The 12,714-nt window shown below is 43.5% G+C and overlaps 1 protein-coding gene across 4 annotated transcripts in view; it reads right to left on the reverse strand.

Annotated features, from left to right (window-relative positions):
• SDCCAG8 (SHH signaling and ciliogenesis regulator SDCCAG8) overlaps positions 1 to 12,714 on the reverse strand; it is a 120,993-nt gene continuing 108,279 nt past the window's right edge. For 2 of the 4 annotated variants that reach the window (XM_074818362.1, XM_074818363.1), the window contains 3 exons: positions 6,872 to 6,998; positions 4,937 to 5,019; positions 1 to 328 (listed from right to left, as the gene is read on the reverse strand). In XM_074818362.1, coding sequence (XP_074674463.1) covers positions 4,969 to 5,019; positions 6,872 to 6,998 — 178 coding nt within the window. In that variant the 3' untranslated portion in view covers positions 1 to 328; positions 4,937 to 4,968. Of the gene's footprint in view, positions 329 to 4,936; positions 5,033 to 6,871; positions 6,999 to 12,714 lie in introns of those variants that run through there. The other 2 variants (XM_074818360.1, XM_074818364.1) reach the window with 2 other exon arrangements.

Below are 12,714 nucleotides of genomic sequence, written 5' to 3' on the forward strand. Positions count from 1 at the left end.
TAAGAATCCAATTAGATTTATTAGTATTTCAATCTGTAAATAAGACATCTATGTTCAATTATACATAAAAACATTTTATAAAAAATCATATAAATTATGACTTAAGTCCACACTACATAATAGCTGTTAAAACAAGCCTCGTCTTTTCAGAAAAGTCTCAGCTGTCTTCCTAGGAAGTTTGGTAGGCTGGTAAGGCTTCAAAATATTTATGATTCTGTAGTTAAAACCAAATAGAAACCAGCTGAAATTAGCCAGTGAGCGTGCCTGTTTTCTGCAGAGGTGTCTTTGGGTGAGCCTCAGACAAGTTTCAGCCAGGTGCAGAGCAGACCTGAAAGAAGAAAGAGACAGCCGTGTAAGTAGTCTGTATCACGTTGCTTGTGTTTCTCATTTGTGGCACTTCAGGCTGTGGGTGAGTTCTTAGAAGAGGAACACAGAGATGGTTAATGCCATGTAAACAAGCGCTGCACTTCCTGCCGGCCTGCTGTCCGCGCCTCTCCCTAAGATCACAAGCCTTACAGGTAGCAAGAACAAGAGCTATTTGATTTCTGAAAAACAGGATCTCCATGAGCTTTAGACATCGTTCATGTTTAGCAGTAAATAACTGAGCTCTTGTTTTGGGGCACGTCTAAGATCCTGCCCCTTCTCCTTTCCAAGAAGGAGGCGGCAGGTTTGTGCCAGAGAGTGTTTACTGTGAATTGTACAGTGTGTGCACGGGGTGGGCACCTGCAGCAAAACAGGAACCTGCTGCCTGGGGGCCGGTAGAAAAGCCCTGGTGGGAAGGCTAATTCGCAGTTTCAAAGCTCTTGCATAGCTCCTGTCTGTGCTTTCTCAGTAGCACTTCAGGACTGAATAAGAGTGAGACATCAAACTCTGTTGGAGCTGGGGGAGCTACCTGGAATTAAGGCACCGGAGTTCTAAAATTTGAATTTAAGAGATGTAAATGACCTCAGAAATAAAAATGAACTTTCTACTTTGGCTGGTTTTGCATTAGAGGACTAAAGGGGTTTGTTTTTTTTTTTTTTCCCCCTAGTTGGTAAGGAAATTAGGGCTGAGTTAAAAAAGGAAGATTTATGAAGCTGCAGTTCATTAAAGAATTAATTAAAAACAATACCATGGTACTTTTTTCCCCAAAATCCATGCACCAACACCAACTGCTAACTACAGCCCTGGAAAGCCTTGCGGCTTAAATTCCCGGTTAGTGACAGCCAAAGGCAACCTCCTCCATGCTGCAGTAACCCCCAGCATTTGCATACAGGCAGAGATTAAGGCGGCAAACCCCTCCCTGCACAAACACGCAGCTCCTGAAGAAGTCTCCTGGCAGTCGCTGCTGTTGTGGGCGGCTGACAGCATCCCCCGCCACCCCCTCCCTCTGCCGCGCAGCTGCCCTTGGTGGCCCAGCTGAGAGCGTGGCCTGTTCATGCGCTGCTCTCTCCCCTCCCTAAAGCGAGCCTGCCCAGCTGCACCCCCAAGGTAGAGATTCTCCTTCTTTTTTTGGCAGCCCTTTTCAGACAGTAGCATTTTGTACCACCAAACTTCAAAATATGTCTACCCTGGGAATGTCATACTGTCACACGCGCCTCTAACTCAGAAGCTGTCCTCTTCCTCCTCTTGTCACCTACAGCCACAAAAAGCGTTTCACTAGCCCTGCCTGTACGCGTGTAAGGCAGTCAGGGACCTGTTCTTCCCCCCCCGCCAGAGCACTGGGGTGCCTACATGTCACCACAGCTACCCAGTGTTAATGCTCTGCGAGATGCTGAACCTCAGCTTGATTGATGCAGTAGGCACTTCTCCCCCTAACTACAGCCTGGCCTCAACTGCTTTAAAAATAAAGCGCAAATACTGGCAGAGTCTCAGTGTACCCCACTCTGCAACAGCCTGGATGCTAAAGCAGTCATTTGAGATGGGCAGTTCTCTAACTAAACGGACACAAATCTGTCACTCCTAATGTCCAGGTAGTTGGCAAATGAGTTGGTCACGGGATACCCAGGGGCAGGGGGCCTTCCCAGTCTTTAAGTTTCTCCTCCTCCCAAGAGCACGTTGGTATTCAGTGAGCAGACCTCTGCAGCACAAACTGCCCAGATTCCTCCCACCACTCCCTGCTCCCCTCACTGGCACCTGTTTTAACTGGGTGGTCAGGTATTCTTAGGTGTACAGGTTGGAAGTTTCTGTAGGAGCAGGACCATGGACATCTGAATGGGTTCATTGCTGTTAACTATACTTGTAACAGAGGGGAGAGGAGCTGCTACCTCCTTGTCTGGTTAGAAAGCACTGGGGTGCTTAGATGCCTCAATCCTCATTTCCAGAGCTGCAAAACCCAAGGTGGAGCTCTCAGGAGGGTCAGGCTTAGCTCCTGAGCTGCTCCCCAGCTCTGCCCACTGGCCAGACACTGCAGGGGAGGTACGGGCCTCCTACAGCTGCAGACTCACAAACTCTGCAGAGCTAAATATTAGGTGATGCAGCCCTTGAAGTGTCATAACAAGGCAGTCAGACAGCAAGCAGAGGTCTACCTGTATCCACTCTGGTCATAGTACAACTCATAGTCTCTAACTAAGCTCCATCCAAGGAGTACTGAAGACTTTCCTTTCACCTGCTTAAAAAAAAACCAAAACGAAACAAAAAAACAACCACCAACCTCTGGCTGTTACAAACACCTGGCAGAGGCACTACTTTTGTGCGTTTAGACTACATTAAAAAAAAAAAAAAAAGAAAAAAGCTCTTTCCCCAATAACCTATGCAGTCTTCAGGTCTCCTGAAAAACAGTTGAGGGCCATGTAAGGGTCAGCCTGAATCACTTCTGACATTGGAGATGGACGAGCTACATGTTTTCTGGACACAAAGCTCCCCTTCTGTAACATACAGTGGAAAAAAAAGCAAATGGGGCACCTGGGAGCACATCATGCACTGCATTCGTTGCTGGGACCTCACTGAAAATTACTGATGTAAGAAAACCACGGCTCAGCAACAGCTGTAATTCTGACAGTACCTCCCACTGAGCGACTAGAGGGACGAGAACAGGAATATAGTCACAGGTGAGTATATTTTAACTTCTGTTTAGAAGAAGGGCGGTCTGTTCACAGATATGCTCACTGTGAAAACCAGGGCACCCGTAATGAGGGAGGAAGTTTCAGCAGCTCAGCCCTCCAGAGAGCACAGGGAGCTGCTGGGGAAGGGCTGGCTTGCAGGAGGGGATCTTCAGGGGGGAAGGCAGAGCAGCAGCGCAGGACACCGGCCATAGCTGGAGGTAATCCCCAGGGACCGAGCCCCTCAGTCTGTGCTCTGGCTGGCTCAGCTGGCCAGCAGCCCCCTCCGGCAGCCCCGGTCTGCGAGGGGATTACTGACCAGGACAAACACTTCTGTCAAACTGATGGACACCAAGGCAGAGCCTGCAAGTGAGGAACATCCCAGCTTTCAGAGCACACTCGTACTGGGTGGGCAGCGCTGAGGTCTCTAGAAATCTCAGTTTAGATGTTGGTTTGCTATACTATGCACATTTGTGTTTAGTAACTATATAGGAGGGGAGCTAAATATCTCTTATCCTCTTGACTTGTAGTGAGTTGCAATGTAAGAAAGACTTTCAAAGGTAGAAACTCAAAACCAGAGGTGTAAATCCCATAATTAAACTTTTGACTACCTTTACATGGATTAAATATTAGTGCCAGCTATTAAATATTAGTGTAATGGCCTGATACACAGTCCCTGCTGTAAGGTCAGGCCACGTTATCATACCGGTCCTTTTTAGCTCTGTGAAAATGAAAATTATAGTATGAACATCTTCATCATGTTGTAGGCAGGTGGTTATTCTGAAATAATACTGAGCTTCTTTCAGTAATAGGAGATTTAACATTATGATTTTAAAAGCATGTAATTCACTGCTGAGAATGAGAAGATGTTTCTGAAAACTGTGGTACTCATCCTGGTTACTCCTTCAACAAGGAAACTAAAAGCCTTTTAACTCATGTTGCCTGTAAGGGAATTCAGCACACAGCAGGATCAGGTGTTTCTTTTATGATGCCTTTTTTTTTTCATTCACTGTAAAAGCCAGAATTTTCCTTACAGTGTCAAATGAGTTTTCCATGAAAAACAGTCTCTCAACACACCAGAATGTAGATGGATTTAAAGACATCTTTTTTTTTTTTTTTTTCTTTCTTTCTTCCTTCCCCTCCCCCAGCAAACACTAACCTTAGAAACAAAAATTGCAGTGGAAGTAACCCAAGTTTTTAAGTTTATATGTTTGTCAGTGCTTTTTTTTTTTTTTTTTTTCCCCTCTAGGTCAGCTAGATCAAAAGATGCAATTTTAAAATCTGTGACTTTTAAAGTTAAACCCCCCAAAAGTAACTCTTACAAGGTAATAGGCACAGCTATAACTATGTAGCAGTACTGTAACTCCAACAGCACTGCTCCAAATACAATTATTTATGTTTCCTTCAACATGACACTAAGTTTTATGATTTATTACAGAACACACTGTAGCCTTTGTGAAGAACTAGAGAGGATTCTGCTACCTCAGAAGGAAAATATTACTGGAAGAGACAAAACTAACCAATTCCAAATCAAAAGATTTGGATAATCACCCAGTGATTATCCAGACCAAAAAGTACCTATGGTAAAATCTGGGTTTTTCTAGAAGCTCTCACCTTGCTAAGAGTTACATGTCCCCCCCTTCCCTCCAATTTAAATCTTTTAAGTTTTTTTTTTTTTAATTCTGTCACGTAAACCTGTCTTTGCTGTGAAATGCTTGTCCTAAATTTTTAAGTGCTTAAAAAAAAACAAACACAAAAAGCTCCAACAACTTCAAACCCAAAAATGTTTCAAACACTTTCTTCTCCCTTTTGTCTTGAAGTGTTTGCCAGATTCAACCCACATCTGCAAATAGTTTTATTCCTTCTTTCCTCTCCCTCCCCTCTCTCTATATATAGGATACAGAAAAAATACCTACTTCTGCTCATTTCTCTTTATCCATCCAGGTTTTTACTTGATTCCATCTGTGTCCTGTTTGAGATCTGCATCCCATTTTTTTTCCTGAAATATGCAACTGCAGTTACTAGTGGCTTACGTTCCAAGATACAATAACACATAGTGTGTTTTACATCATTTTTCAAAGATTGGGTACAATTGGTTTCTTCCCCCTGCACCCCCAACTGATTATAAAGGAAAACTGTTGAACAATACAGTAAAATGTGGAATATGATGTCACTTTTACCTTTGATCAACACTAATTCTGCAGTTGATTTTTTAAAAAAATATATATTTCTACACTAACTACATACATCTTTCTGTAGTTAAAATCTCCCATTTATGGCGAACTTTTCTTTAGTTTTCTTAAACCAATTGTCTGATATTCCAGGCAGCTCTTTTGGGCTGAATTCCAATTCCCAGAGAACCATCGTTGCTTTAAATAGCAGCAAATAGATTTTTAGGATGCATTTTGTAATAATTTTTTTATATCATTCTTCTCTTCTGAGTGTTCTCAAGTTAAAAAGTATCCTCTGGAGCACAATTAACTTGTAATGAACATAAAGGAGGAAGCTTTTGCCAGTGAAGTCTTGATAGCAGTATAATATCTGAATGATTTTTTCCTCTTTTGTATCATTTTTGTACTTCTGCCCAACTTCATAAAAGCATACTCGCTTCCAGATAAAATAGATTATCAATAACAAAATCCCTGTGGACCATGTAAAGTTGTTACCAAGACTGCTTCCCTTAAAACAGAAATTTTAACTTTCTTTTCTGAACAACCACCTTCTTAAACTATCTTTTAGAGAGAGCACTATGGTTGCCCTGATATGTGCCAGTAGGTACTGCATGCTGATACCCTTACACTATCTTGAGCTACCAAGTTTGCTACTACAACAGGAAATCCTGTAAAACCAAACACACTGACATGATTAAAGGCATAACAAAGTATGGATTTTATTCTCCTAGGTTAAACATTTACTAAATTCTACAGCTAAAAAGCCTATGAAAAACAGTATGATTTAAATATTTTAAAGTTCTGTTTACTGCTAGGTGTGCTACTGGCCTACATTTCCTACTCTGCATGTCTTTTGTTATCTTGTTAACAGAATTCCAGTTACCCTGGGCAAACTCACTAGTTTGCAAGTTAGAAAACATCATGCTATGGTTGAAAAAGTTCATTTACTTGGTCACAAAACAAGAGTTTGATTGTTTGATAGCTTTACTGAAAACCTCATTCTATGCTTGTTACTTCTCCTTTTTCTGAAACAAGTTTGAAGGACAAAGACCATGCAGCCCTCTCCCTTATTTCCAAAGCACCGACTGACTGAAGAACAGTGGCCAAAAAAAAAAGCAACAGTCAGTCCTGCTACAGATACAGTGCAGTGATTCGTGCTCAGGCAGACTGGTTCACATTCACCATCTCACACTTGGTTGAGTGGTCATGGAGCACCAGGAAAGCTAAATGACTTTTAAAAATAAAGGGGGGGGGGGGGGGAAATCACAAAGTGGGCTTAAGTCTGACAAATGTCAGTAAAAAGCTCAAAGAAATTATCAACATCAAGCTACTGTTTAAACGTTAATGCTGTTAAAAGAACAGATTTCCCTTTTCTCTGAAAAAGGAACACAAAATCTTCTGATAAGAAAGCTAGGAACTGTCACCAAGAACAACTTCTGCTGTTTTAGTGTCGCTTCAAAACACTTTCTTCATTTAGTTTAGGTATAAATGAGACTCAGGCCCAGCTACCAGTCTCCTTCCAATAGCATAGATTTTTATTTTTTATTTTTTATAAGGTAATGCCTTATTTAAAGCAACAACAGCAACAAAATCCAACAGCTGAAATGAGACTGCTGGCAGATTTCTCTGCTAAAGCTGCAGAATATTCCCCTCAGACTTTCTTTTCTTTTGGCACAATACCTGTGTTCGCAGAAACTGCACCTCTTCTGTAAGCAGCTGCTTCTCTTTGAAGAGCTGATTCTGTTTGTTGAGCAACTCCACTAACTGCTGGGCAGTGGCCTGGCAGTGCTTGTCAAGCTGCTGTAACCTGGAAAAAATAGATAAAAGGGTTGCAGAGCATCTGAAGTTGGAGTTCATGGTAGAAACTTTGATGTTTGCACTGGCGGGTGCAGCTCCCAGATGACAGAGCTCAGTCTGGTGGTTGGGCTGAGAATAAAGCATTACTCCTAGATGGGCAGTCAATATATTTTATCTTCACACTTTAAAACGAGCACTTTTAAAGGTTTGCACTTCTAATTTAGAAGCTTTATCACGACACAACAGCAAATTTGCTTTGCCATTAAGTGTCATCACTAAAGACTGCAGGGCGGCGTTCTGACACCTGTAGCTAAGCAAGCTGCACACTCTGTAGCTGCTTCAATAACTGTCTTCCTGAAACATGCACTAGTCCAGATTATGAATCCAAATACCCCAGCCCCTGGACAAACTGGACCTGAAGTGACAACAACTTTTGTTTTCCGTCCACTGCTCTTTGCAACCTAGACAATGTCCAAAACTTGTTACAGAACATTTATTTCAAGTAAGCTTAGGGTTGATTAAGCACATCAGTGTAGATTCTTTAACAGTGTAACAGGGATTCCTGGGAAAGGATGCAAAGAGCCCATCACTCCACAGGTCCTCTCATCAGGGGCTGCAGAACAGAGGGAACAAGCTGGCAAGTATCAGAAGGAATACACAGAAGCCTTTTGCTTACACTTGAGAAACAAGTGCCTGAGAAAGGAAAACACTGCTGTAGATAGGGTGACCGCACCTTTACTTCTTTAATCACAACAGCCAGTACAGCTTGTTATGTCCCCAGTGACTGTTTATTACTCCGGCCATGAAAAATTTAAAAAGTCTACTTAGGACCTGTAGTGTGGGCCATAAACGTGTCCCAGGAAGCTGGAAATTGTGTTTTTACATTAAATGCATTTCAGTCTTTAAATAGAAATGTCTTTAATTAGAAGTCCTTTCAGATATCTTAGAAGCCTCTTGTCTTTAAATAGCAGTACTCTAGAGAAAAACCTACGCATCTAAACACTATGCAGTTAGGGAGCATGAACCAGCTCTGTTTTTGTCAAGGTTAGTTCTGGATCTAAACTTTGCACTTGTTTTTTCAAACTATTTCTGGCTCAACATGTGATTTTCTCAATCTTTCTACTTTCAGCTCCATGTGGTAGTTTTGACTTGTATGGCTGTCATAATGCAGCTAAGCTAATCACTCGGAATATCCACATTCTTAATTGGGATTGTTCAAATAACTGCATTATTAAACACCCCCAAATTTTTTTATAAAAAGCTAGGAAAATCTAGCTAAAACAGAATTGCCAAAATCTACGTCAAAATCAGTATTTACTGATCTGTATCTGTCAGCCAACTTCCTTGAAATCAAACTGCAACAATCATGTAGCAAACACTGAACACCCATATTTCCTAAGTGTCCTGTGACTCTGTAATGTTTCCTCAAAAGGGGATTTGAGGAGCTGCAGGACCACCTCCTGGGGATCAGATCAAAACTAAACGCAGCTAGCTGCAAACAGTGACAGCTGGTTGTAAACATCCAATGAAGCAAACAAAATCACCACTTTGATAGGACAGGATAGTCTACTAAATATAAACTTAAGGCACTATGGATCTATTTTCACTCCCCCTATACCTTCTAAACTATACCATGTTGGTATAGGGGCTGTTTATGCTTCATTTCTTTACTAAAGGTGATTTCAGGGGCGTTAAACTTCAGAAAACTCCCCCTACACAAAACCACCCTTGTACTGTTTCTTGTTTTGTTTTTAAAGATAGTAGCTTTTCCATGAACATCTTGGTCCCAGGGAGTGCAGGAACAAGGGTGGTGTTTTGCTGGAGGCAACATCATAGTTTCAGACTGGAGCACTGAGTTCTTTGCCATTGATTTCCTTTAACCTGATGAGGATATGTGACCTTACTGCACTTCTTCATTTCTAATAAAGACATCTTCCAGTCCTTTATTTCTGGAGTACTTATTACTTTATAGCAGGACTGGTAGGAAGGTGTAACTGGGAAGTGCTGTCTTCAGCAGCCAAGGGAAGAACTCCAGTGCTGCCCTACCTATTTAAAGCCTTGAAGCTATGAAATCCTCCTCAATCACGAGAGCCTGACTCTACAACTACCAACTACAGTCTGGTTTCAGGCCCTTAGAATTTAAGTTTCTGCTGATTTCTACATTCAATTAATAATCTTCCCATTCTGCTAGTCTGTTTTAAGTACAATCATATGGCCTTTGAGAGACCCACTTGCACAAAATTATTACTGGCGGCTAAAGACATAGGGAAGTATATAAATTCCTTGACCCACATCTCTGCAGCAACACGAAGAGCGGTGCCCATCGCTGCGGCAGGGCCCGTTCCAGCTGCAAGAGCGAAGCAGCTCCGAAGAGAGAGAGGCCCTTCCCAGGCGCGCCTCTCCTCTCGCAGGGAGGAGGCTCCAGCTGAAGAGCCACCACTTCAGTGCGAGGAACTTCCTCCAGTTCTGGCACCCAGAGAGAAGTCATTTCCAGCTCATGTGAATTTTACGTCAAAACAACACTTTCTACTAGATACTCACAGGCAGCCCATGCAAATTTCAAAAACATGACTGGATACAAGCACTCTATTGTAAAGCTCTATATCCTTTCAGATCATGCAAAGGGTGATTCAGATCAACTACTGTAAATAGAAAACTCTTTAATTATGGCAATACTACTCAATTATGCTTTTCTGTTTTGTAACTTCACCACCCACGGTATTACATTTAGACTGTCCCCTTGAGCAGAGGGAGAAAGATGACACAGGCACTGGGATGGGTTTTTGACCAGCAGGCCACAACTTTACTTTTATCTTCTGTATCTATCTCCAGTGCTTGAGTACAGGCTTAGTAACATTCCCTTCTGCAATTCTGGGTCATGATGGATAAAGAGGGAGTAGTTCTAGTCAGTGCAGATCTCGGTCTGTGAATTCTCAAATCCTGTCTACCAGTCTGCTCTCCCAAAACTGCTGCCAAGCTGGCCCTTGGTCCACACACTGGGACTACCAGCGTGCTCCAGTGCATTTAGCTCCCGAGGACAGGCTCTGGGCCCTCTCACAGTCTCTGCTATTACGTGTGACATGTGCAGCACAGCCACACATTCCCATATGCATTGTATCTGGCCTGCCTGCTGATCTCGTAAATGATTCAAGATGAGAAATGAACAGCTCCACCCACATTCACTGTACTTCCCATATGTTACAACTGCACATCGATGCCTGCCATCAATTTTACAACTGGGTGACAGAACCTTCTGCACATTTTGCTAATATGAGTGAGTGAGGTTGCACGGTCGCCACGTTCACTTTGGCAACACCAACTACCAGGCAAACGTGTACTGCGTCCTGAGCATCTGAGTGACCACCGTATCCTCGCCCTCCATTCCAAATGAAACCATTTTTCCACCAAAGTGGCAAGATCTGTCCAGTTGGGATGTTGGGCGGCTGCTCCTCCTTGGCCTGGGAGTGTTGAAGGACAGGAACTGACTCCACACTTTGTCACGTTACTTCAAGGCACAAGGTGAAGACATGAAGCTCTTGAACCACGTTACGTTTGGACTACTTACAGGACAACCTGGTACTAAGGAGTAAGCTCCTATTTAGCGGTAATAATAATGTCCTTCAAAGAATTTTCCATTAACTACTTAAACAAAAAATCCTGTTTCTATATGGAGGCAGAAAAGCGGCAGTTTCATGAGACAAGTGGTTCCACAAAAGGAGAGCAAAACTGAGGCATCACAAGCGGTAACGAATGCTTCAAGGTAAATGTTTTGCTCTGATTCTCAGCGCTTGGAGCTCGTATGCAGCTTTATGTTAGGATGGCTCCAAGCTACCTTGCTACTTTGTGCAGCTACAACCTGCAGAACACTAGATCTCTCACACCGTAGAGCAGTAAAATCTGGATCTGAGACTAGGCTATACCCTAGCCTGTCCAGAAATGACACGGAAAGGGATATATAAGTTTTGTTACATTTTGACAGCTATGGGTAGACAACCACTGCAAGAACCTGCCAAAATTAGGTGAAACATCAAACAAAGCAAAGTTCTAGCACCAAGGTGAATCCCACCCAGCAGGATAAACTTCCATTGCATCCAACACCATCCAACAAAGCTGGACTAGCACCCACCATGTTACATTTAGATTGTCCCCTTGTCTGCGGCCTACAGATAAAACCAAAAGCTTCCTTGTTTTCTATAAAGGCACATTGCTAATGCAGGGGCACCCACAAGGCTCTCGCTGCAAGCTCCCTGCCCTGGGGGACTCACAGCTCCGTTAATCCGCAGGCAATCCGCAGTGAAGGGAAAAACTGATACAACCTGTCAGTCCTCCTCTGGGTTTTAAAGTTGATTTGACAGAAATTAATATGCAAGGGTCTGTGGGCAATGTCCATCCACTCAGCAGTGGGGATGAGTCCTTGACGTAGCAGAGGCATTAAAAGGTTATTTACTCTTTCAGTAGTCAGGTTACTGATGTAAAACGTGTTCACTCTACTCCACGGAGCTGAATTTGCTGAAATGGCGTGATTGGATTGCAGCAACCTGCAGCAGCTAAATCACCAAATCCAATAACCATGCTGCATTTACTGGCACACATCTTAATTAGGTTTTAATACAAGTAATCTGATAACTACTTCTGGCCAGCCAGAGCAGAGCTGTCAGAGCTGAAAGGGCTGTTATTGAGCGGCTCGTCCGTTGTGCTGCTGCGGCCGCCTCCCCGCTGACCCCACCGAAGCCCCCCATCTGCCCGTTGCCATGGTAACAGAGGGCAGCCCATCGTGCCGAGCCGCGCCAGCGGCCGACGCAGACGCCAGACCGGGTGTCGCTGCCTCCGGGTACCCTGCGGCAAGGCCCGGGGCGCCGGCTGCCCATGGGGGCCACCAGCACCAGGGCCGCAGCTCTGTGGGTGAGGAGCTGCTGGGGCACGGCTCCCGCTGCCCCCCAAAACTACCAAAACCCCAAATCACAAGAATACGTTACTGTGCAGCGAACTGCCTTTAAAAAACATTTCCTTTGTCAGGATAAGAGTGCCAAGCTCCTAGTTTCTTGGGTCGCTCTCGCATCGCTCGGTTGCCTGTAGGTGGACGCAGCAATCAGAGGCTGCTTCTGGTTACAAGGGGGAAAATTGAGGGCAATGTTGCAGACCCTCGCCACGCTGCGGAGACACAACTGAAGGGGACTCTGCCCCAACGTGAAGGCGGTGCCAGATTTGGTAATTGGCCATTTGCGAATCTCAAATGCTTTTAACACACTGTGAATTTTAAAAACAAGTGCAGATTTAAGAACAAGCTTGTTAGAAAATGAGGGAGCAAGCTAATTAGAAAAAAAAGCACCCAGCAAACTTTCCATCAGCAAACTTCTACCTGCTTTTAGCATTTTTTCAGGACATCCTACAAATTTTCAATCATGAGATAAGAAGTGTTTAAGTTGTGGTACTTAACAGGCAGTTGTATTACAACCCATTGAAGGATGTTAAGTTTGTATGCTCAAACAGTTAAGAGTTAGGAAATGCCAGAGCAAAGTTTTCTGTGCAATTCCTTCCCACCTTGTCGTCCACCCCCATTGCTGCTCCCCTGGTTGGCCTCGCTGATCTCTTCCAAAGGGAATTACCCACCATGACCCTGCTGAACAGTTTCAGCCTAAATCACAATTTTTGGCAAGCCTATTTAAATCACAAAGAATTTCAGCAGCGTCTTAAACAAAGAAGCATCACACAACTTTAAATACAAA

The sequence above is a fragment of the Strix aluco genome, chromosome 3 (assembly GCF_031877795.1).
Source record: "Strix aluco isolate bStrAlu1 chromosome 3, bStrAlu1.hap1, whole genome shotgun sequence".
In the NCBI taxonomy this organism is placed as follows: Eukaryota; Metazoa; Chordata; class Aves; order Strigiformes; family Strigidae; genus Strix; species Strix aluco.